The sequence below is a fragment of the Nomascus leucogenys genome, chromosome 10 (assembly GCF_006542625.1).
Source record: "Nomascus leucogenys isolate Asia chromosome 10, Asia_NLE_v1, whole genome shotgun sequence".
Lineage (NCBI taxonomy): Eukaryota > Metazoa > Chordata > Mammalia > Primates > Hylobatidae > Nomascus > Nomascus leucogenys.
In genome coordinates, this window is record NC_044390.1 from 73743958 (window position 1) to 73764922 (window position 20965).

The 20965-nt window shown below is 47.6% G+C and overlaps 1 protein-coding gene across 3 annotated transcripts in view; it reads left to right on the forward strand.

The window, feature by feature from the left end:
• Positions 1-3108: 3108 nt before the first annotated feature.
• The window catches only part of RFX4 (regulatory factor X4), a 177117-nt gene continuing 159260 nt past the window's right edge, over positions 3109-20965 (forward strand). For all 3 annotated transcript variants that reach the window (XM_003269965.3, XM_030821303.1, XM_030821304.1), the window contains exon 1: positions 3109-3609. In XM_003269965.3, the coding sequence (XP_003270013.1) occupies positions 3567-3609 (43 nt within the window). In that variant the 5' untranslated portion in view covers positions 3109-3566. The remainder of the gene's footprint in view (positions 3610-20965) is intronic.

Genomic DNA, 20965 nt, shown 5'->3' on the forward strand with positions numbered 1-20965 from the left:
TGAGATTTCAAGCCTCTGCAGGATAGGAATTGGATAATTCACTACTGCGTCCACAGTGTCTGTCCAAGGGGAAGAGAGCCACACTGAATCCCAGTTGTTCTCCTAAAAGTGGAGACAACAATAATATGTATTAGTTGTGTTGTGAGGATGAAATGAACTAACGCATGGAAGACGCCTGAACCGGTGGAAACACATAATGAATACATTAATAGTAAATGGTAGCTATTACTATTTATGATGTTGACAGCATTAAATCTAAGCAAACATTTTATTGAAGTATGAAATACATTCCGAAAAATGCGCAAAATCACAAGTGTCACAGTGAATTGTCACAAATGACACCCTTGTGACTAGCCCCTGGATACCATTACTTTTAAGCTCAAATGTCAGCTTCTCAGAGAGGCTCTCCCTGACTTCCTCTCCCACCTCCTAATTCTATGTTGTATATATTATCTCTTTCCCCTCACTCCCATGTAAGCTTCAGGAGAGCAAGATTTTTTTTTTTTTTTTGGTCTATTTTGTTCACTGATGTAGCCTCCGCTTCCTAGAATACTTCTGGACACATAGTAGATGCACAATAAAAATTTGCCAAGGAATGAATGAGCGATTATTATTTTCATTTATTTAAGCTGCCAGGCGCTGCAGCACGGTCATGGCCGAGAACTCGTGCCCTCCCAGGTGAAGCAGCGCTGGGCCGGGACCAGCCGCACCTGGCCCGGCTCTGAGCTGTGCTGCGCTGGGTCCCGGCTTCCTGCCGCCCACGGCTCCGGGTTCTTCCGCCTCCCTCCTGGCCTGTGAGCCCGGCTCACCTCACCCTAACCCACCTCCACTCTGCGTGCAAAAATTATAATAATAGCAACAATAATAGTCTCATCCGCCCTGGAGACCACCCGTGCCCCCGTGGCATCCCTCAAGGACTCTCCCGGCAATGGCAGCCGCCCACCCTGGGGACGCGCTCCTCGCTGCCACCGGAACGCCCCTGGCCAGGCTCCATCTACGCGCTGTCAGACCCTCCCGCCGTCTGAAGGAGGCTTTTACTCTTCAGCCTATTCCAGTGGCAGAGAAGCTAACTAAGGCTGCAAAGGCGAACGCGGACAGTCAGATCTGACTTCGAATTCCGCGGTCATTGCTGCCAGGCACACCACGAGAACGCGCGGTGACCGCCACCATGGCCTTCGGCTGCCAAAGGTTTCCATCGACCTCTTTCCCATCACCAGCATCGCAGCGGGAAAGAATGTGCCTGGCGCCGTTCTGGGCACTGGGCATGAGGTGGTGAACAAAGTCCTCCAGAAATAAACCGGGTAATGAGCCCGGCAGCGGCCGGGGCAGGAAGGGACCTTCGCTGAGAGTGGTCAGGCACAGCACTTCCGAGGAGGCGACGCTCAGCTGAGACCAGGGTGACACAAAGGTGTCGGCCTGTTAGGCACCTGTGAGGAAGGAGGAGCCGGCAGAGTGCCAAGTAGAGGGAACAGCAAATGCCCGGCTCCTTTTATAACCACTGCCTCAGTTATCTTCCCCCAAACCTTGAGAGGGGGCAACTTTGCTACATTTCACAGACGAGGAAGTGAGGCCCAGAACGATGAAGGAATTTACAGAGCTGGGATTCGAACCCCGAGCTATCGTCAGTCCATCCCGGGCTCTGTTCAGCCGGTACCGCGCGCCGTCCCTTTCCTCCCGCACCGTGACCTTAACTCGGCACGTGCTGGCCCCTCGGGACCCCAGCCTCCGTACATTGTCCCACTCAGCTCTGATTGTGGGGAGGGGGGCGGACCGAGGGGCGGGGGGCGTCTTTCCGAAGGATCGCGGAAAGCCGCGCGCAGCCAGGGGCCCGGGGTTAGAGACCCCCACTCCCGCACGGCGTTAGGGACTCCGCGCTTCCCCGCCCCCGCCGCGGACGGCCGGCGCTGCCTCTGTCCATGGTCAAAGCACCCGGGGTAATCCGCCTTTCTCTTCCGCCCGCCGGGCCCCATTCATATTCTAATCACAGCGCGGCCGGCCCGCGAACGGCCACTTTATCGGGGCCCGCAGGAGACGCAGCTTGCTCCCCGCCACTTCCACTTCCAGCACCCCCCCGGCCCTCGCCCCCCTCTTTCTGCACTTTCAACTCCGCCGAGGAGGGGGTCCCTGGGAAAACCGCGTCCCCACTTGGATGCTGGGGCTTCTCACAAACTTCGAGGCCGACTGGGGGACGGCGGTGGCGTGGGGAGGGCAGGGGGAGGGCGGAGGAACAGAGACAGACAGACTGACAGAGTTACGGGAAGAGGCGGGGGAGGGCGGACAGTACAGGGAGACCGAGGGGGATAGAGACAGAGAGGGGCAGAGTCCTAGGGGGAGACAAAGAGAAGTGGAGGCAGGGTCTGGACAGAGACACTAGCAGCCAAGCAAGGAGCAATAGAGGGACAGAGACAGAGACACAGAGGACGAGAGGGACAGAGAGCTAGAAACAGACACCAGGAGACAGGCGGAGAGAGACAGCGAGATGGAAGGAGAGAAACAGGTTGAAGGACCCAGGCCCAGAGGAAGACAGAAAGTTCTGGAGGAGGCGAACCAGCCACTCACCTCCTCCCCGCCTAGCGGCCTTGTCACGCTCAGATTGGGGGATGGGGTCTTAGGGCTTCAGTTCCCTTTCCCCACCCTTTCCCCTTCAAGCTCGCTTCACTCCCCCACGCGTGTCTGCGGATCCGCGTGTAAGGGGTCAAGACATACCCCCTCCCGCATTCCCAGGGCCACCACCCGAAATCTAACCCAGGACCAAAATGGGGGGTGGGTGGGGGCGCAAGAGAAGGAAGGGAGTGGGGCCCCACTCGTGGTAGCGCAGGCCACTCCCCAGGCTCCAGGAGTTCCCCGCGGCTCCCCCTCCGCGCCCCCCCTCCCGGCCTGCCCGCGCGGCGCGGGGCCCGATGGCGGGGAAGGGCCGGGAGGGGGAGGGGGCCACATCTAAGCCAATTTTGATTTCGCCTATAATGAGTGCCGGGCGAAGGCTGGAGAAGGCCTCTGGAACTTTAAATAAGAAAAACGTTGCTAATGCTATAATAGAAGGGGGAAGTCGGAGGGCTGGGATTGCGTCGCTCTGAGCCCCCCTTTTCGGAGGCGGCTTTTCTTATTCAAAACAGGCCCACAATGGGCTTCACAGTGCGCCTCGCCACGGCCCCATCTGACGAGCGGCCATTCATCAGGCCGGCTGGCCTATCAATGACATTGCTCCCATCGGGGCTCCTATAAAATGATGCTTTTTCCCATGAAACATCCGCAAACATTTTGACGGGTTTGGCTTTGCCCGGCTGGATTACTGAGTGTCCCCTCGCTCGCTCGCTTTTTCTCTCTCCCCCTTCTCCGAGCTCGCTCCCTTCTCTCCCTCTCTCTCCTCTTTTCTTCTTTCTCTTTTCTTTCCTCTTCTTTTTCTTTTCTTTTCCTGTCCTCCTTTATCCTTGTGCCCCCTCACTTTCTGCGTCTCTCTCTCTCCCCTTCTTCCTCCCTCACTCCCTTCCTCCCTGGGCATCTCTAGCACAGGGGATCCCCAAACATCAGGACTTTTGGGGGGCGCCTGTGCTGTCCATGGGAAGAGCATGCATTGTGGGTTACTGGAGGAACCCGACATGGATTCCACAGGTTAGTCCTACTGGTGGGGGGTGGGGGGATACATTGGGAGGGAAGGAGAAGGGAGAGGGAGAACTTTAGAAAGAAGTTGGGAAAAGTTCAGACGGGTCAACTTGACAGTGGAACCCCAAGGAATAACGCAGAGCTTGCAGAAGTTTTCAATTCGAGGCGATGTGTGTAAGTGGATGCGTGGAAGTATGTGTATAAGCGTGTGATTGTGTACGTGTGTGTGTGTGCGTGCGCGCGCGCGAAGGAGCGCGCTTTCGCTTGCCCTGGACACAAAGTTACGTAAAGATGCGCTGGCTCGCGGCGAGCTCGAGGTGCCACTTGCAGAAACTTTGCCAGCCGACCGGCCCCTCCCGGACCCAGGTCCTCCTAGGGTATGGGGGCCTCGGAATAGCGGTGCTCTCGGGGTCTGGCGGCCAGGGCCGGGAAGCCGAGCGGAATGCCCCGAGGCGGGGGAGGGTGACGGCTTCGCACTGCGCCTGGGAGGTGGGGACCGAGGCTCCGGCTTGTAGAGACGCGCAGCTGGAGGGAGTGGCGGCGGCGAACCCGGTGGTCCTGGGGAATCCGCAGAAACGGGAGGTGGGAGTCCTGGGCTGTGGGGACGGGCTTTTAGCTTTTCTGCCAGGAAGGGGCACCCGACGCCGGGCTCCACTAGGGAGCTGTGACCTTGCTGGAGGGAGGGCAGGACGCAGAGTGGCCCGCTAAACTCGGCATTGGGGTCTGCAAACTGCTCTGCAGTTCAAGAACTGCTGGGCGTCAGGTTTTGGGGGCGCGGCGGTCCTTAACAACGAAAAAAGGAGGCCAAAGAATCTTTCACAACGAAAACGCCCGGTATCTCGGTTCTTCCTCCAGTAGTTTTCGCCACCTCCCACTCCTAGCACCTTTGAAGAGCCGTCACACTTCTAGATCTGTTAACGCTCCCTAAGTCCCTTGCAGGTGGAAGTTCTCTTACAGTTCACCTCCTCCCCTAGGCTCATTCTTGCAACCCGGCTATTCTCATTTTGGCCCCGCTGCAGCCTCAGGATTTCTTGGGGTGATGAGGTCGGGGAGAGGCAGAAATAGGGCAGTAGACTCAGCCTGGGCCGTGGCGGGGTTTGAGAGAATGCCTGCAAGCATAACGCTGCTGGGCATTGCAGCGCGGAGCAACAAGTGCCTTCCAGCCCCGGCCGTCCCGTAAGCATGCACGTCCTTTCCTTGAGCAAATAAACAAATGCCGCACGAATGTCTCCGCAACTCCACCCCTAGGCAGGCTGGATATGGAAGTGGGGTGGGGGCTGGGGTCATCGGGGCATTGCCCCAGAAGGTCTTTCCTCGGTCCCTGCAGAAATATTTAAGGCCTCTCCAGGTCTCCGCTGCAACCCTGGTGGCCCGGACACCGGGCTGCTCTTGCCAAGGGGGGATATTCGGTGTTTTAGGGTAGTTGTCCATCTCTGATTCCTAGAGTCAAAGCCCTCCCTTATTGCACTCCCTTGGGTGGGTGTGAGCCCCCAGGGAGTGGGGAAAGGCTATGCCCCGAAGTTCTCCTTCCTATACTCGATGACAAACGAAGGCAAGGAGAAGCGTCGCCTGCCCTGCGTGCCCCTCCGGACACGGCGGGCCCCGCTGAGGTCTCTGCTGGCGGTAAAGCGGGAGCCCAGAGAGAGAAAAGCGCCTTTTCCACCATTTTTTCATCTCAAGCGCTGCGCCCTCACCACCTCCTCAGAACCCTAACATTAAAAATGAATATCCTTAACAAAATTAAACGCATGTCTGCAGAGTTTGTGGCCAAGTATTTTCGAGCGGCCCACACAGGGACATAGGGTGGTCTCCCTACATCCCAAACCTGCAGTGGCCCTGCTGGGGCTTTTAGCTGCCTCCTCCACAGGGCCAGGGCCCCTCGGTAATTCTGGGGAGGACTGTGGGGCTGTGGATACGTGGTGTTTTCTGTTCTCGATGCAACTGGTGGTCGTGGGGGCACCGGGTCCTCTTCACCTCAACTGCAAACACTCCAAAGAGGTTCTGAAATAGAAATCCTTTCCCCATCCACCTCTCCCCCTTTTGTATATTCGAGACATCCCTAGGTCACCACCCTGAACGCAAAATCAAAAGTTTTGGTACACGACAGTGTGAAGAAATGACACGCGACGCACCAGGTGACATTTCACTCGGACTTGCAAAACCGATGACAAGGGAAGTGCGGCTCGGCGTGGTCCAGTCCAGAAGCCTTCCCTCACCTCCCTTCCAGAGAATTTAATCCAATTAGCCTTTCTTCTGAGTTTCCCTTGTTATGTAAAGGTCTTTTCTCCTCGGCTTGCAGAGACGCGCGCTCCACGGAGCAGTTCGATTCTGCTCCTTTTGTATAAGATCGCGCGCGATCAGAACCAGGAATATTGCTGTTATTATTTCATTCCGAAAGGACTGGAACAACCGACTCACAGCAAGTGCTGGGGCGAAGTAGAAGACGTCCAGGATAAGAGAGGCCGGCGAGCGGGGGCCACCGTCCCTTACTCTTAAAAGGAAAATCCCCGCGAAGTGCCTCGGGCCCGGGAGAACAGTTTTGCAGGGGCCAGGGCTCTAGTGGCCTGCTTTGGGGCCACTTCAGCGTGACCTGCGGAAACGCGCCCCTTTGTTCCGCACACCGAGCCAGTAATATATTCCTCGGGTTTCCCCAAAATACTCAACAAGTGTGAAGCTAAGACAATGGCCCCGTCGGGGGAAGCTGGGCAGCCGGCGCGCGCCTCCTAGGCCCTAGGCTCTCTCGCGGCCGAGCCCGACAAAGCAAAGCCCCTCTCGGAGGCAAAGTCCCAGCCTGCCGCGCGCCGCGGTGCTCTGGCAGGAGGCACAGGCGACAGGCGCGCGCAGGGGCAGTCGACGCACCTTCTGGCCGGTGCGCGGTTTGCAGTAAGCGCCGGCGCGCGTCCCGCTCGGCCCGCGCTACAGCCCCACGCCGCGCAAAAGTGGGTGCTGAGCCCCGCGTGGCCTGCCCTCCCCACGCGGGCCACCGGCAGCTACGTGTTTGTGGCCGCCGGGTCCAATCAGGGCTGCTCTGCCTGGGTGATCGTTGCTCAGTTACTCAAGTTATCCGGAAATTCGAGAACGATGGGGGAAAGTGGGTAGAATTTTAGGCCACCGAGAACTTGTGCAAAGTGGGCCGGGTCGGTCGCCTACGCAATAGAACGATCATTTCTTTTAAAACGGGATGGCGCGTTAGAGAGGGCCACTGCCAAGCTGGAGCTGGAAACTTCTGCCTCCATCCACTTTCCGCTCCCATCTCCAGAACCCAGAGCTGAGGCGGCCAAAGTACTCCTGGAGCCGGATTTGAGTTCCCCGGGCCGCATCGGTAGGAGGGCACGCTAGTCTACAGGCCCCCAACTCAGCACAAATTCTGTCTAAAATTCTACCACCAAATTAATTATATGCCTTTGTGGGCCCGGGGTAGGGAAGTCTAGTGGCGTTGGCGCCGTGCCCACAAGGCAAAGTGCGTCCTGGAGGGAACAGGGCCCGATCCTCCTCCATTCTTGCCCAGGCACAGCCCTGGGGAAGGAGCCACTGTCTGCGGGCTTGGGAGAGCAAGGAGCCCGAGGTCCGAGCCTTGCTCCCGCGCCCAAACCAGACAGTCTCGCCCTCCCCGGGCGTGTGTGTGTGCGTGTGTGAGCGCGCGCGGGCTAACGGGGCGTGTGCGCCCCCATCTCTGCCACCTGCTAAGCGCCGGCGTCTGGATTTGGCAGCAGGGTCAAGTGAGAGCCGCATGGTACCAGGGTTCCGGGTCCCCGAGGCTGAAGCCCTTGATGGCGCGGACGCTGCACGCAGGCTGGATCCTCGGAGTCCCGGATTCAGCACGCGACTCTGTGCGGAGCCTGGGACAGAGCGCTTTCCTAGCCGGCCTGCAGGTCCCAGAGACTCGGAAAAGTTTGCAGGGGCCGCCCGGCGCCTCGGGCCTGGGATTTCCAAAGCCGCGCCCGCCCCCCTCCCCAGCGCGTCACCATGGAGACTGCTGGAAGTTGGTGGTGGAAAACAGACCTGGCGCAAAGCAAAATATTATGAGTGCAGTTGGGGTGACTTCAGGGGGGCGGGGGGACCGGAGGGCAGGAGCAGGAGCCAGAGGCAGAGGCCGACAACAAAGGGCCCAGTGCGAGGAAGAGAGAGGAGTTTGCACGGGGCCTCCCCGCCGCTGTGTGAGTGCTGGACCATCCTGCTTCCCAGAGGCGCCGAGGTCTCTAATTTCTCTCCAGCAGCTATACCTTTTCTCAGCCCGCCTTGGAGCCCTTGCTCCCTCCCCTCCTCTCCGGGTTCTCTTCCAGCCTCCCCCCTCACCCGTCCCGAGGTTAGGCGCCAGCTGGGCAGTATGCCCGCCTCCCCAAGAGCCACAGGCTCACCAACGTGAAAGGTTCTGGCTTTTCTTCCCCACGACCCGTGGGTCGCCCAGGGTGAGTTTCTCACCCCCTATCTCAAACCCAATCTGAAAAGGTGATGGGTTAGAATAAGGCGGGAACGGAACGAGAAGAGAAGGGAGTGTCTGGCCAGAAATCATGGGAGTGGGGATGGGTAAAGAGGAGATTCTGATTTTTCTCCCCTTTTTACAGTGAGAAAGGCGCTGAGTCGTGATTCCAACTCAGCCACTTGTAATGTGACTTTAGGTTAATCTTCTAGCCTTTCCAAGATTATTTTTAATTGCCTGTAAAATGAAGGGTTAGACAGCTCACAGGCTGGGATCTCTGACAAGGTAGACATTTCCCTCTATTCCTTTGGCTTTACTGTAGAATCCAGGAAGCAATATATGCGCTGGTTACCACTATCTGAACTATGACCCACTGCACAATTAGTTAATTTATCCTCGAACTAATAATATACTATTTTTTGCAAGTCATTTGGGATTTTAAGAGTCAATAACTATGAACAACTCTTTTTAAAAGGCCCAGAATGTCCTTTCTCATTGCCACCTGCCGTGCATTCCTTAATTGTTTGGCCAACTCCCTCCATCCCCAAAGGATTTACTAAAAGACACTAGACTTTCTGGGGCTGTATCCAGTGCCAATTTAGGGAACACTGAAATGCTTCTAGATGATGAAGCCGGCATCACAGACCCTCACATATGTTAGAGAGGAATACACATTGGCCAATGTACTAAAATGCAGCCATCAAAGGAAAATCACTCCACCCTCCACTGCTCAAGCTTTTGGGAAGAAGTCTCTTCTCACGCCTAGGCACCCCTCCTGATGACAATCTGGGCAAAGGAGGCTTTCTCCTTTCCCTGAGATTCCATTGCCTCATGTGCAAAAGAATGGATTGGGTGTACAAATTGATATGCTCTATTGGGTTGGTGCAAAAGTAATTGCGGTTTTTCAAAAGCCGCAATTACTTTTGCATCAACCTAATAAAATTCTACCTCTCAATTATATGCCTGTGTCCGTGTTTGTCTTCTGACATCTATGTGAAATCTTCTGGGTACTTTGTTTATAAAGTAGTTTTACTGACATTGAGCCTCCCAGGCACTCCATGAGCGTGGCATTATTGTGAAACATAGGGTTTTTCTTTCATTTCCAACATTTTAAGACTGATTTCTAAGCCAAGTTGGTCTGTTTGCATCAGTGTCTTTTCCAAAAAGGCTGAGAAGATATAAAGTGGTGACATCACAAGTTGGGATGCCGGACACTCAGATCTGTACTCCACAGGTTCCTGAGAGCCCATCCTACATGTTCTGCAGGTCACTTGGGAAACTCTTCAGCTGCCCCTCCGATGGCCCTAAGGCACCACAGGATGGAGATAGTGGGAGAAACCCCCGAATGTTGTTTTTACCTCTTCCACTCTATTTTAGATATTTGCAATTTTATTAAGGTTTAGGGGAGAGAGAATGAACTTGAAGAGTTTATTTGGAGGTATCAGGTAAAAGTGAAGTTTAAAAAAAGAAGAAAATAGACTACTTTGGGTTTCATTCAATCTCACTTCCTGACTACCTGCTGGGTGGCAGACCCTGAAGATGAACAAGGTCACAGTCCCTACTGTCAAGGACTTCAGAATGCATTTAATAAGAGAAGGTATGGACACACTAAGAGTGGTGAGCACTAAAAGGAACATAAAAATTGAGTCATTTTGGAGCTTAGAGGAAAGGATGCTCTCTCTTGCTGAGTACCTACCATGTATCAGCTCTGTAACAGGCACTTTTTCACACGTTAGCCATTGAAGCCTTATCACAACTCTGCATAGTCTCTTTTTAGGATGAAAGAGGGTCTGGAACCTGCCTGAGGTCACAACTGGTACATGGCAGAGCTCGATTGGAGAGCAGACTAGGGAACACTCATGCCCTCTCCCCACCCAGGCCACGTCACCTAGACACTGCTGTCGTGATAGGTCAGGGTTTAGTTATGACACTGGCTTTAGGTGGATTTGAATCCCACTTGGTGAGAAGGGAAACAGGTGGATGAGAGTGGAGAATCACAGAATGTTGTCTTCCCTGGGCTCCAGAGAAAACCCCTCTGAAAGAATCCTGTAACTCTGCCTTTGAGGAGGATTTTAAATGGTGGCAGCAATGGGAGGCAGTGTGTCACAGCGGTTGAGTAGAGATTTGGGGCACAGACAAATCTTGGCTTTCTTCATTCATATGTTCATTCATTCATCCAAGAAGACTATGTGTCTCCTATGTGCCCAGCATTCTGCTAGATACTGGGCTTAACAAAAATGTCATCTTTGCTTCTCTAGAGCATAAGTTCTAGACCCACAAATAAGTAAACACAAAAATAGATAATTTCAGTAAGTGATTAGCATTATGAAGGAAAAAAACCTATCTGGAGTAATAAAGACAGAGCATGGTGATGGGGTTGTTGCCTTCATAGGGTGGCTCTGCCACATAAAGCTGCGAATGCTTGATCTGGAAGCTTAATGTTGCTGAGCCTCAATTTTCTTATGGGATTGATACAACCAACTGATAGAGCTATAGTGAATATGAAATATGAAAGTGGTAATAGTTAACATACGTTCGATACTTACTGTGTCTTTACTTTGCTAAGCATTTTAAGTACATTATCTGTGTAATGCTCACAACAATCCTATTAAGAAGAAACTGTAATTATTAAGAAGAAACTGTTATTATTTACAGTTTAAATAGAGAAACCAGCAAGTTAAAGGAAAAATTGAAACTGGAAGCTGACATGTTCAATAAGTTTCTGAGCCCTAGGAAGCTGGGCTGGCAAGCTGTACCTCGATTGCTTGGGAAGCAAGATCACTCTTATTGTGTGTTCCTAATTTTCCTGAGGCAGAATGCAAGTAGGAGACCTAGCTTTTCATTTGTATTTTAAAAAGCAAATGTTTTAAAAACACTGTGATAGAGAAAGGATATAATGGCCAGGCGCTGTGGCTTATGCCTGTCATCCCTGCACTTTGGGAGGTGAGGCAGGAGGATCACTTGAGGGCAAGAGTTGGAGACCAGCCTGGGCAACATAGCAACACTCTATCTCTACAAGAAATTTAAAAAATTAGACAGACATGGTGGTGCATCCCTATAGTCCCACCTACTCAGGAGGCTGAGATGGGAGGATCACTTGAGCCCAGGAGTTCAAGGCTGTAGTGAGCACTGATCACACCACTGCACTTCAGCCAGGGTGAGAGTGAGACTCTGTCTCAAAGAAAAAAATAAAAAAGAAAGGAAGGAAGGAAAAGAACAACAAAAAAAGAAAAATTAAAAAAAGAAAGCTTATCCAAGAGATGGGTAAGTGGCAGAACCAGGATTTGAGCGGAGGGCCCACAGCCCAGCCTGGCTGGCTCTTAGATCCATACTTTTAGTCATGAAGCTGTATTGACTATCTCTTGTTGTTGTTGTTGTTGTTGTTGTTGTTTGCATTAGGGAGAAGGTGGCAGTGGGAGGAATGCCCAATAACATACATAGCATTTTAGCAAAAGTAAATGACTTGCTATTTTCTCCCTATATGAAAGTGTTAGAACACTCTTCTTTTTTTTTTTTTTTTTGACGGATTCTTGCACTGTCACTCGGGCTGGAGTGCAATGGCTCAATCTCGGCTCACTGCAACCTCTGCCTCCCAGGTTCAAGCAATTCTCCTGCCTCAGCCTCCTGAGTAGCTGAGATTACAGGTGCCCTCCACCACACTGGCTAATTTTTTGTATTTTTAGTAGAGATGGGGTTTCACTATGTTGGCCAGGCTGGTCTCGAACTCCTGACCTCGTGATCCACCCGCCTCGGCTTCCCAAAGTGCTGAGATTACAGGCGAGAGCCACCGCGTCCGGCTAAAATAATCTTTTAAACTGTAAAGGCAAAATGTATAATTGTTGACAAAAATAGGGACATAAGTAAATCATTCATACCTTTACTACACATGTGAAAGGTACTTTCATCTTCTTTGGGATTCACTCAAACTTTGGTTAATATTTGCTTTGTCTCTGAGAAAGTCAAGTCTTCATTCATGCAGCAGGAGGAATAATAGAATGAGGCAAAAGCAATTAAGTAATATGATAATATATGGAGACTTTAGATAACTTAAGCAATATCTTGCATCTAGAAGTCATTCACAGATATATGTTAAAATATGGCTTCAGGGGTATGTAGTGTGACTTAGTGAAAAGAACATGAGCTTTGCCATCAGACAAGGTTCAAATCCTATATCAGTTACATTCTTGCTGTGTGACCCAGAGCCAATTATCTTACTTCTCTAAGCCTCTGTTTCCTTCTTTGTGAAAATGTCTGCTCACTACCTTCTAGGATGGTTATGAAAATTCAGTAAGATTGTACATGGTATTTGATTTAATGCCTGACTCCTAAAAGTTGCTCGGTAAGTGGCAGATATTATTATTATTATTATTATTAACAATAATTATCTGGCCTTCCTATACTTTATTCTAGGTGTCTAGTTGGGAAAGGGGATAAGAATACTGAAAAAAAAAATGTAGACTGTTTTAGAATACCTAGATGTGCTTGTACTATGTAGATACAACCCCAGTTTTAATGTTGAGATAAGTCATTTTTTTTCTGAAGGGTTTAGACCAAAAGACTAATTTTATTTTTATTTCTCCACCTTTCCCATGAAGAAGGCATTTTATGTACCCCTGTTTGCCATTATTTCATCCTTGTGTTTTCCAGTCTGTTAAAGGAAGTGGAAAATGTGTCTTTGTAGAGGCAACACCTGTGGGCTTGAATTTAAATCCTGGAAGAGAGATCTATGGCATACTCAGAGACGACATATGTTGCACAACCCTGATAGAGGCCCCTCCACAACTCCTGATGCCCTTCCAGTTCTGGAATGTGATGGCCCACATTTTTCATGCCTCTTCCTCTTGCCTTTCCCCCACCCCAGCCCCCTCGACCACCCAACGCTCTTATATTTGAAGGCATCACTGTTTTAAGGATTGAACCATTTTTACACTTGGTTTTCAGGAAGTAGAAAACTCAGTTTCAAGTGAGCCATTCCGTGCAACTTGTTTTAGCAGGATGCAAAGAGAGTTTGGTTCTTTTGCCTTTCTTGCATTTATATATATATTTTTAATGTGAGGATAAAACGTCCATTTGTTCTGTTTTTGTCTTTATAATTTGATGTTTACTAACATTGCAGTTTTTGAGTTCTTGAAATGTTTACGAGAGGGAAAGGGATCATAAAAAGCAGAAAAGAATGAAATGCAGCCATTTTGCTTTCAGTTGTATTGGGTCCAAATTGAGGCAACTAGGGCTGGATTGACCTGTGCTGGGAGATTACGGGGTTTATGTGTGTCATATCCCACCCTCAAGGCAGGAATACTTCAAAAGATGTGTACAGTTTCCACTTTTCTGGTTGGTTATTCTTCCATAAAACATAAAAGCATCATTGTGCCTCTGAGCAATCAATAATTATTAGTAGAGGCGGTCGGTTAGCTCAGTTGGTAAGAGCGTGGTGCTGATAATAATTATTAGTAGAGAGGTGAACATGGACACGTTGGATTTGTATTTTTGTAGTTGTTTTGTTTTAATTTAAAAGAACAATGAGAAAGCCTTTGAAAAGGCTGCAACCCAGTGAAGGTTAGTTAGCACTTTGTGTCCTGTGTGTTTTCCAGCTACCCAGTAATTGTGCTAAAGACTAGTGTTTAGACACAACCTAAGTGAGACTGCTGAATGTAACAGATATTTATTTAATCAGAATGGAAATTTACCACTTCATAAGCACTGATGTCCTGAATCCATCATGTTGGAGAAAATACAGTATCAGTCAATGCAAGCAAACTAGTCTTTGAACTAGATTTTGAATGGACATTTGGATAATCTAACGAGTGATTAGTGATTGACAATTACACCTCCAAGCCAGCATCTAATTTTTGAGACACAAATGCATTTTGTGAATAAAATAATGTCAGTGCCTTTGTTTTGAATCTTGGCCATCAAATCATCGCAAGTTACATTACACTTTTGAAGAAGGAAGTGTTTCTTGGAATGTTGTGATTATAGGATTTATGATTTTTAAAAGTGAGCATGAGAGACTTTTTTGAGTTCTACGTTATCTTTTTCTGAACGTGATTAGTCCAAATTTGGGGTGTCCATACATAGAACATATTTGTAATGTGTGTACTGAATCTAAATGCTCATGAATAAGTCAAGTTTCTATTGAAGTTATTAGGATTTTATAAAGTTCCAAAATTGGCAGAATTGGGTCCATGGCATAAACTCAAACCTATTCATGGCGGAACTGATGGATTATTCTAAACATTTTGCCAAGTTTTCTTCATGGTGTTCACTTCCACTGCTGATAATAAGTCTAGGGTGAGGGCAGAAGTAGGGTGCCTTTATAAAGTTATTTGCCTCCCCAAAAAGAAAATCAACAAATTTTTCTTCCTCCTTAAATGGCTACTAACCAGGCTAAAATTTCTTTTACTTTTATTTCTTTTACTCAATGACTCCTTTTTCAAAAGCAAAATAATTTCTACACCAAGCATTATTGGACATCACAGAAAATAAATAAGTCTGGCTCAGAAAGCTCTGGGAGTTTACAAGGAAGAAAAATTCCAGAGGGCTTGAGGCCCTCAGTTAAAACATTAAAACTTTTAAGCATTGGAGAGAAGATTTCTAAAGCGTCGAGCGGTTGTTGTGAGAAAGCCTTTGGTCTCCGTCTTTTATTTTCAACTCAGTGGGCAGAGTTTTTGAGGTTTCTGTGGTTTGGGTAGGGGACCTTTTCAGAAATGCCAGGCTTTTAGAAAAAACACAGCTTTTCTTCTAATCAAGAATGCGTTTTAAAGTTTGAAAACTTTGGTGTGATGACAAGAATAAATTATTTCTCTGCTACGTTGAGGTTTCCTCTGGGTGCCCAGGCTGCGGGGCATTCTCGCCTCGGCTGCCTCACAGGGCACAGCTGAGGAGGCGCTGGGAGTGGGAGCGCCGTCAGTCCAGACTTCGCCCCGCTTGTACTGGGCAGCCTCGCACAGAGGCCGGCTGAGCCTTGAGCGCCGCTGGGAAAGCCTGCCGAGCTGAGCAGTCCACAGGGATCCAAGCCACGGAGGACCTACACAAGGATGCCCCATGGATCCCGTGTTCTGTTCAAAGTTTTTCTTGGTATTGAGAGAGATTTAAAAAAAAAGAAATGAAAACACCAAGGCTGCATGTTGTATATCGATAGCTGATGATAAACAGAGCATTTTGAGAAGGAAGGGAGAAAGAGAGGGAGGGGGACCCCAAGGGAGGATGGGAGGCAAGGAAGAGACTCCATCAGAATCATTTCTGTAATTGACAGCAGGCTGACTTAGTGAGTTTTTTCACAATTATTAGTTTCTTTTTTATACAAGTGAGTCCCTTTTGGAAATTGAGTAGCAGATTAATCAAACTTGTAATTTTTTCCAGGCACTGTGCTGAATACTTATGCATGTTACTTTATTTAACTCACATATTGACTCTATGGTATTATTATCCCCAGTTTACAGATGGGGAAACTGAGATTCAGACAGCCTAGTTAACAATATGTCCAGGCCAAACCCCTAGTGTCAAACCAGGATTTGAACACGGATTACTGTGATTCCAAAGCCAGGCTGCCTGGATGGCTTGAGCCATTGCACTCCAGCCCGGGTGACGGTGCAAGAATCTGTCAAAAAAAAAAAAAAAAAAAAAGACTGTTTTAACACTTTCATATAGGGAGAAAATAACAAGTCATTTACTGTTGCTAAAATGCTATGTATGTTATTGGGCATTCCTCCCACTGCCACCCTCTCCCTAATGAAAAAAAAAAAAAAAAAAAAAAAAAAAAAACAAGAAGAAGAGATAGTCAATTACAGCTTCACGACTATCATGCCTCCTCAACTCCAGAGCTAGAAGACCTGAGAGTTGTACATTCTAGTTCACCTCCTCTACTGCATAAAGTTCAGGAGGTCCAGTCATTCCCTCATCCTGGTGGGAGACAGCAGCTCACACTGCCATTCTTTGGAGTACACTGTCGTGGGTGTCAGTGGGCAACTGGGTGCCACTGGCCTCGAGATGTGACTCTAGCAGCAGGCTGCTGAGGATGCCCATGGGCACTCCTCCCTGAGTGGGTGCCTTCATGCAATGTGTGCCTTTCATCTCAAATCATTCTCAGAGCTTCTAAGTTCAACCTGGCACCACCACTAGGCCAGTATCTTCCCACCTGCCAGTTACTTTGGGAAATTTGACATCTTACACACATCATCAAGGACTTCATTTCTATTTACTTACAGACATGATTTCACGTAGAATAGGTTCAACATAAAAACCTTGCTGTTAAAAGAACAGCACCTTCCATTTGTGTAGCATGTTACAGTCTATAATCACGGATAGAATCGTTAACAGTCCGGGCTCTGGAATCCAGCAGGCTTTCTGAGAATTGGTTTTGCCATGGGCTGGATATATGAACTCAGCAACTTAGGTAACCTCTCTGAGCCTCAGTTTGCTTTTCAGTAAAATGGCACTATTCAAATACCCACCTCATGGAGTATTGTGAGGATTAAATAAAGTAATATGTAAAGAGACCAGCACGGGTCTTGGCACATTGTAAAAGCTCAATAAACAGAAGCTGCTTTAAGCACCACTTGCAAGGAGAACCTTGTGGTCCTCTAGTGACTTCCAAGATCTTTTCCCCCAACCCCCACACACAAAGACTACATAGGATTATATGGTTTGGCTCTGTGTGCCCACCCAAATCTCATCTTGTAGCTCCCATAATTCCCAGGTGTTGTAGGAGGCACCTGGTGGGAGATGATTGAATCATGGGAGCAGGTCTTTCCCGTGCTGTTCTTGTGATAGTCAATGAGTCTCATGAAATCTGATGGTTTTAAAAATGGGAGTTTCTCTGCACAAGCTCTCTCTTTGCCTGCTGCCATCCACGTAAGATGTGATTTGCTCCTCCTTGCCTTCCACCATGATTGTGAGGCCTCCCCAGCCACATGGAACTGTGAGTCCAATCAAACCTCTTTCTTTTGTAAATTGCCCAGTCTCAGGTATGTCTTTATCAGCAGCATGAAAACGTACTAATACACAGGAAAAGAAAACAAAATTTTATAGAATTTGTTCTTCCACTGTGTTCGGTCTTTTGGGGAAATATCTCATAAACCTGTGAATTGGAATGATCATTCATTCCCATTGTACACCTGGTAAAACCAGTAAGATTCAGTCACATGCATTGGTCTGTATGGCAACTGAGTATCCAGACTGAGGTTTGTTGTTCCAAAGCTGATCCTGCTTTGTTTAAACCAGGCCACCTACATCTCAATGAAAAACTTACAAGGAAGTATATTTTTCATTCCGATTTTATATGGTTATTTGAAGCTTTTCCTTTTTCAAGAATGTTGCCTGTGTAATTTTTATCTGTGTTTAGCACAGTGCATAGCATCTGCTATAGTGGCTTGCACATAGTTAGTGCTTAATAAATGTTTATTTAATATATGAATCAATCCATTTTTAATATTACAAAGGATGCTGCATCTCTTTCTTTACTTTCTAGGAAGCCTGGCCCAAGGGCCCCTGCAAACTTGTTTGTGCCTGATAAATTACAGATTAACTAACACTCTTTGGATCCCCTACTATGTGCTAGGCATGGTGTTAGTGCTTCATTCATTCATTCATTTCTTTCCCTCCCTCCTTTCTGTCCTTTCCTCCACTTCTATTGATCTGCTATTCTGGGCCAAGTGCTGTCCTAAATACAGTGAATAGTGGGTGAATAAAGTACAATCAGCACTTAAGGAGCTTATATTATTTCTTCTAATCCTCATAATAACCTCATGGGGTAGTTTTTTTTTTTTAAATAGGAAGGAAATTGAGGCCCATGAGGTTAAGTAATTTGCCTAGGGTTGCAGAGCTTATGTCAATTGTAAGGGGAGGATTAGAATTGTGTCTTTCTGGTTTGCAAGGTCAAGTTCTTTTAATTGTATTGGGAGATCCAAGAATCAAACAGGAAAGGTGATTTCAGGTACAGACTAAGGTGGGATGCCTTAGAGGTAGGCATGATACATTAGCTAAGACATACAATGCTTATCATGTAGGCACCTGGTGTGCCTCATTAACTTAATTCTTACATAAACTCTGTGAGCTGTTACTGATACTACTCCATTTTGCAGATGAAGAACCCAAGGCTCAAGGAGGTTGAGTCGCTTGCCTTAAGGTCACAGAGCAAAGAAGTCAGAATTGAATCTAGCAGTTTGGCTCGCCAGTCCATGGTCTTAACTATTATACTGACATTAAAAACAACAATAACATGGCCAGGTGTGGTGGCTGAAGCCTATAATCCCAGTGCTTTGGAAGGCTGAGGTGGGAGGATCACTTGAACCCTGGAATTTGAGGCTGCAGTGAGCTATGATGGTGCCACTGCATTCCAGCCTAGGCAACAGAGCAAGATCCCATCTCTAAAAAAAGGTGGTTGGGATGGGGGTGCAAAAAATAAAAAAGAAAAAGAGGAAAAAGGGTGCCTCTGTCAAAAACAAACTCTTGGGATTACAGTTGTTCCGTGTGGCTAGAACTTGCTCTGGTCCATGTAGTATTCTATGTGCTTTCTGTGCATTTGTTCACTTAAATCTCACACTATTAAGATGAGGTAGGCAGATTATTATTACCCACATTGTGCATAAGGAGACACTGAGGTTTGGAGAAGTTAATTTGTCTTGATTCATTGAACTAGTAAGTATTAAGCCTAGAATTCAGACAATTCATTGGTAATTAGTCACTAATCCCACCTGGTAACTTTTCCTTCTTCTAAGTGACTCTCAGGAAATGATTCAAAACAAAGAAAAAATGATAGGCACCAAGTCGTTTATTGAAACATTATGGAAAATAGAAACGCTTGCTCAATGGAACATTGGTCATCTTTCAAACAATGATGAATATGAAGACCGTAGTGACCTAGGAAAAATCTGCATAATAATAGAACATTAAGAGAAAAATGAATAGAAATGCTATGTTTGCTGGAATTACAGTTCCCTTACGTGCACTTATAGATATGAGACTTGGGACCAATACCCACAAAAAAAGAAAAGAAAGGTAGTTACCAGGTTAGAGTGGTGGGATTGTGGGAAAATATGTTTCTCTTTTCAACATTTTAAAATGTAATTTCTGCAATAGACTTACAGGAAAGAAAAAAGCATTTTGCCTAGGAGAAGGATATTTTGGTGGCTTACCTCGAAAGTTCAGGCCGGGTTAAAATCTATTCGGCTTCTGTAGCTAGGAGTGCCTGGCTCCTGAGGTTTTGGAGGAATCCACATCCCCAAACAGAGCAGGAGAGGTAAAAATAAAATAAAAACCCAGTACTAGAAAAGGCAATGATGTCAAGGATGGAATAATATCAGATGCCGTGCAGAGCGAGTAGCCTTGGCCTCAATGATTCTTTTCCTAATTTTATGTTTTAATAATATTGTTATGGTAAAAATAGAAACAAAGAAAAAAGTCTGCTAACATTAAGTAGTAGTAGGTACACCCTTCCCCAGAAGTTGAGTGAAAATGAAATTTTTACAACCTGGTTATGCAATAATGTACATTAATGCTAGTGTTCCCAGGGATATTTTCAGAGCCGAGATCTGCTTTTACATTGAATTATCTTCGACAGGAGATGGCACTGAACACCTTAGGTTGAATTCTCTCTAGTGTCTGAAGGCTCTTGGTGAGTTCATGATCTCTAAACAAACAGCATTTGTGCATCGTTGGGAGTTTCCTCGTTCTTTTTTTTTTTCTCCTCGTTTTTTTTTTTTCTTGTACATTGCAGGTAATGACCCCTTAGTTAATTTCCTTGCCCACTTTAGAGTTTTACGTACTGAGTTTCCCTAAAGTGGGAAAGGGCAGCCACATTATTGAGCACCTATTGTGCGTTTGGTGTTATGTTAGACACAGCTTAGAATTCACAATGAGACTTTAATGTATATATAATTACGAGTATATAACCACAGGTGAGTAGTTAGGTTCGAGTCAGATTCAAATCCCTGCTCAGCAGCTTAACAACTGTGTGATCTTGGGCAAGTCGTCACTGTGATGATGATGATGATGATGATGATGATGATGATGATGATGATGAAGGTGATGGTGCTTGTGTTGGGAGGTCATATTCCAGGAGAATGATATTAGTGTCATCTCAGGCTCACCTGTGTCCTGTTGTGATTGAGACTCCAGCTGATGAGGAAGAGACATAGAGCCAGTGATCACATGGATTGGCTGGGGAGTGAACACAGTTAACTGGAAAGAGTTCTTATCTTTTCTCCACAACATTCTTTTTTTTAAACAAATTACTTCATCCATCCAGTTCAGGTCTCTAAGACATACTGAGCCTCTAGTGGCCTCCTACAGATGGGGACAAGTAAGTCTCGGTTCACCTGGCTCAATCCTGGTTTATGCATGTGATCCTGGCAAAATTATTAATAATGTTGCCTTTCAATCTCAAAAGTGTTCAGGTTTGGATGATAAGGGATATGGTCACCCTTACTCCGTGGCCTCCTCTTCCATTCGCTCCCCTCTAAAACATGTTTAGCAGCACCAGACAGAGCTGCCCACAGAACTGCTTTGCTTATGCTCCAGTCTACTCAAAAACTTTATGAGATTCCCAACCACCTACTGAATACAATCTAAACTCCTTAACCCAGCACTGAGTACAGAAGCAAGGCTTATGTATGTGCATCTCCTATAGCATCTCATAAAGTGCTCATCAAGCAGGATAATATCAGGAAACACGTGTTGATACCTGAATCAGTGTGTGTAATCATGCTCAGGCTGCTTGTCAGTTTCTTGAATGCATCTTTCTTCTGCCTGCTTCAAGAACTTCGCACATGCAGTTCCTTCTGCCAGGAACACGCTTCCTTCCCTCTCTACCTGGTTCATGCCTTCGCATTCTTTAGCTGCCAGTTTAATGCTGCTTCCTCCAAGAAGCTTCCTAACTCCCCCAGATTAGACCCGAACCCCTTTTTTTCTCTCGCGTGGCACTCTTGGTAATTGCATCTCTGTTTG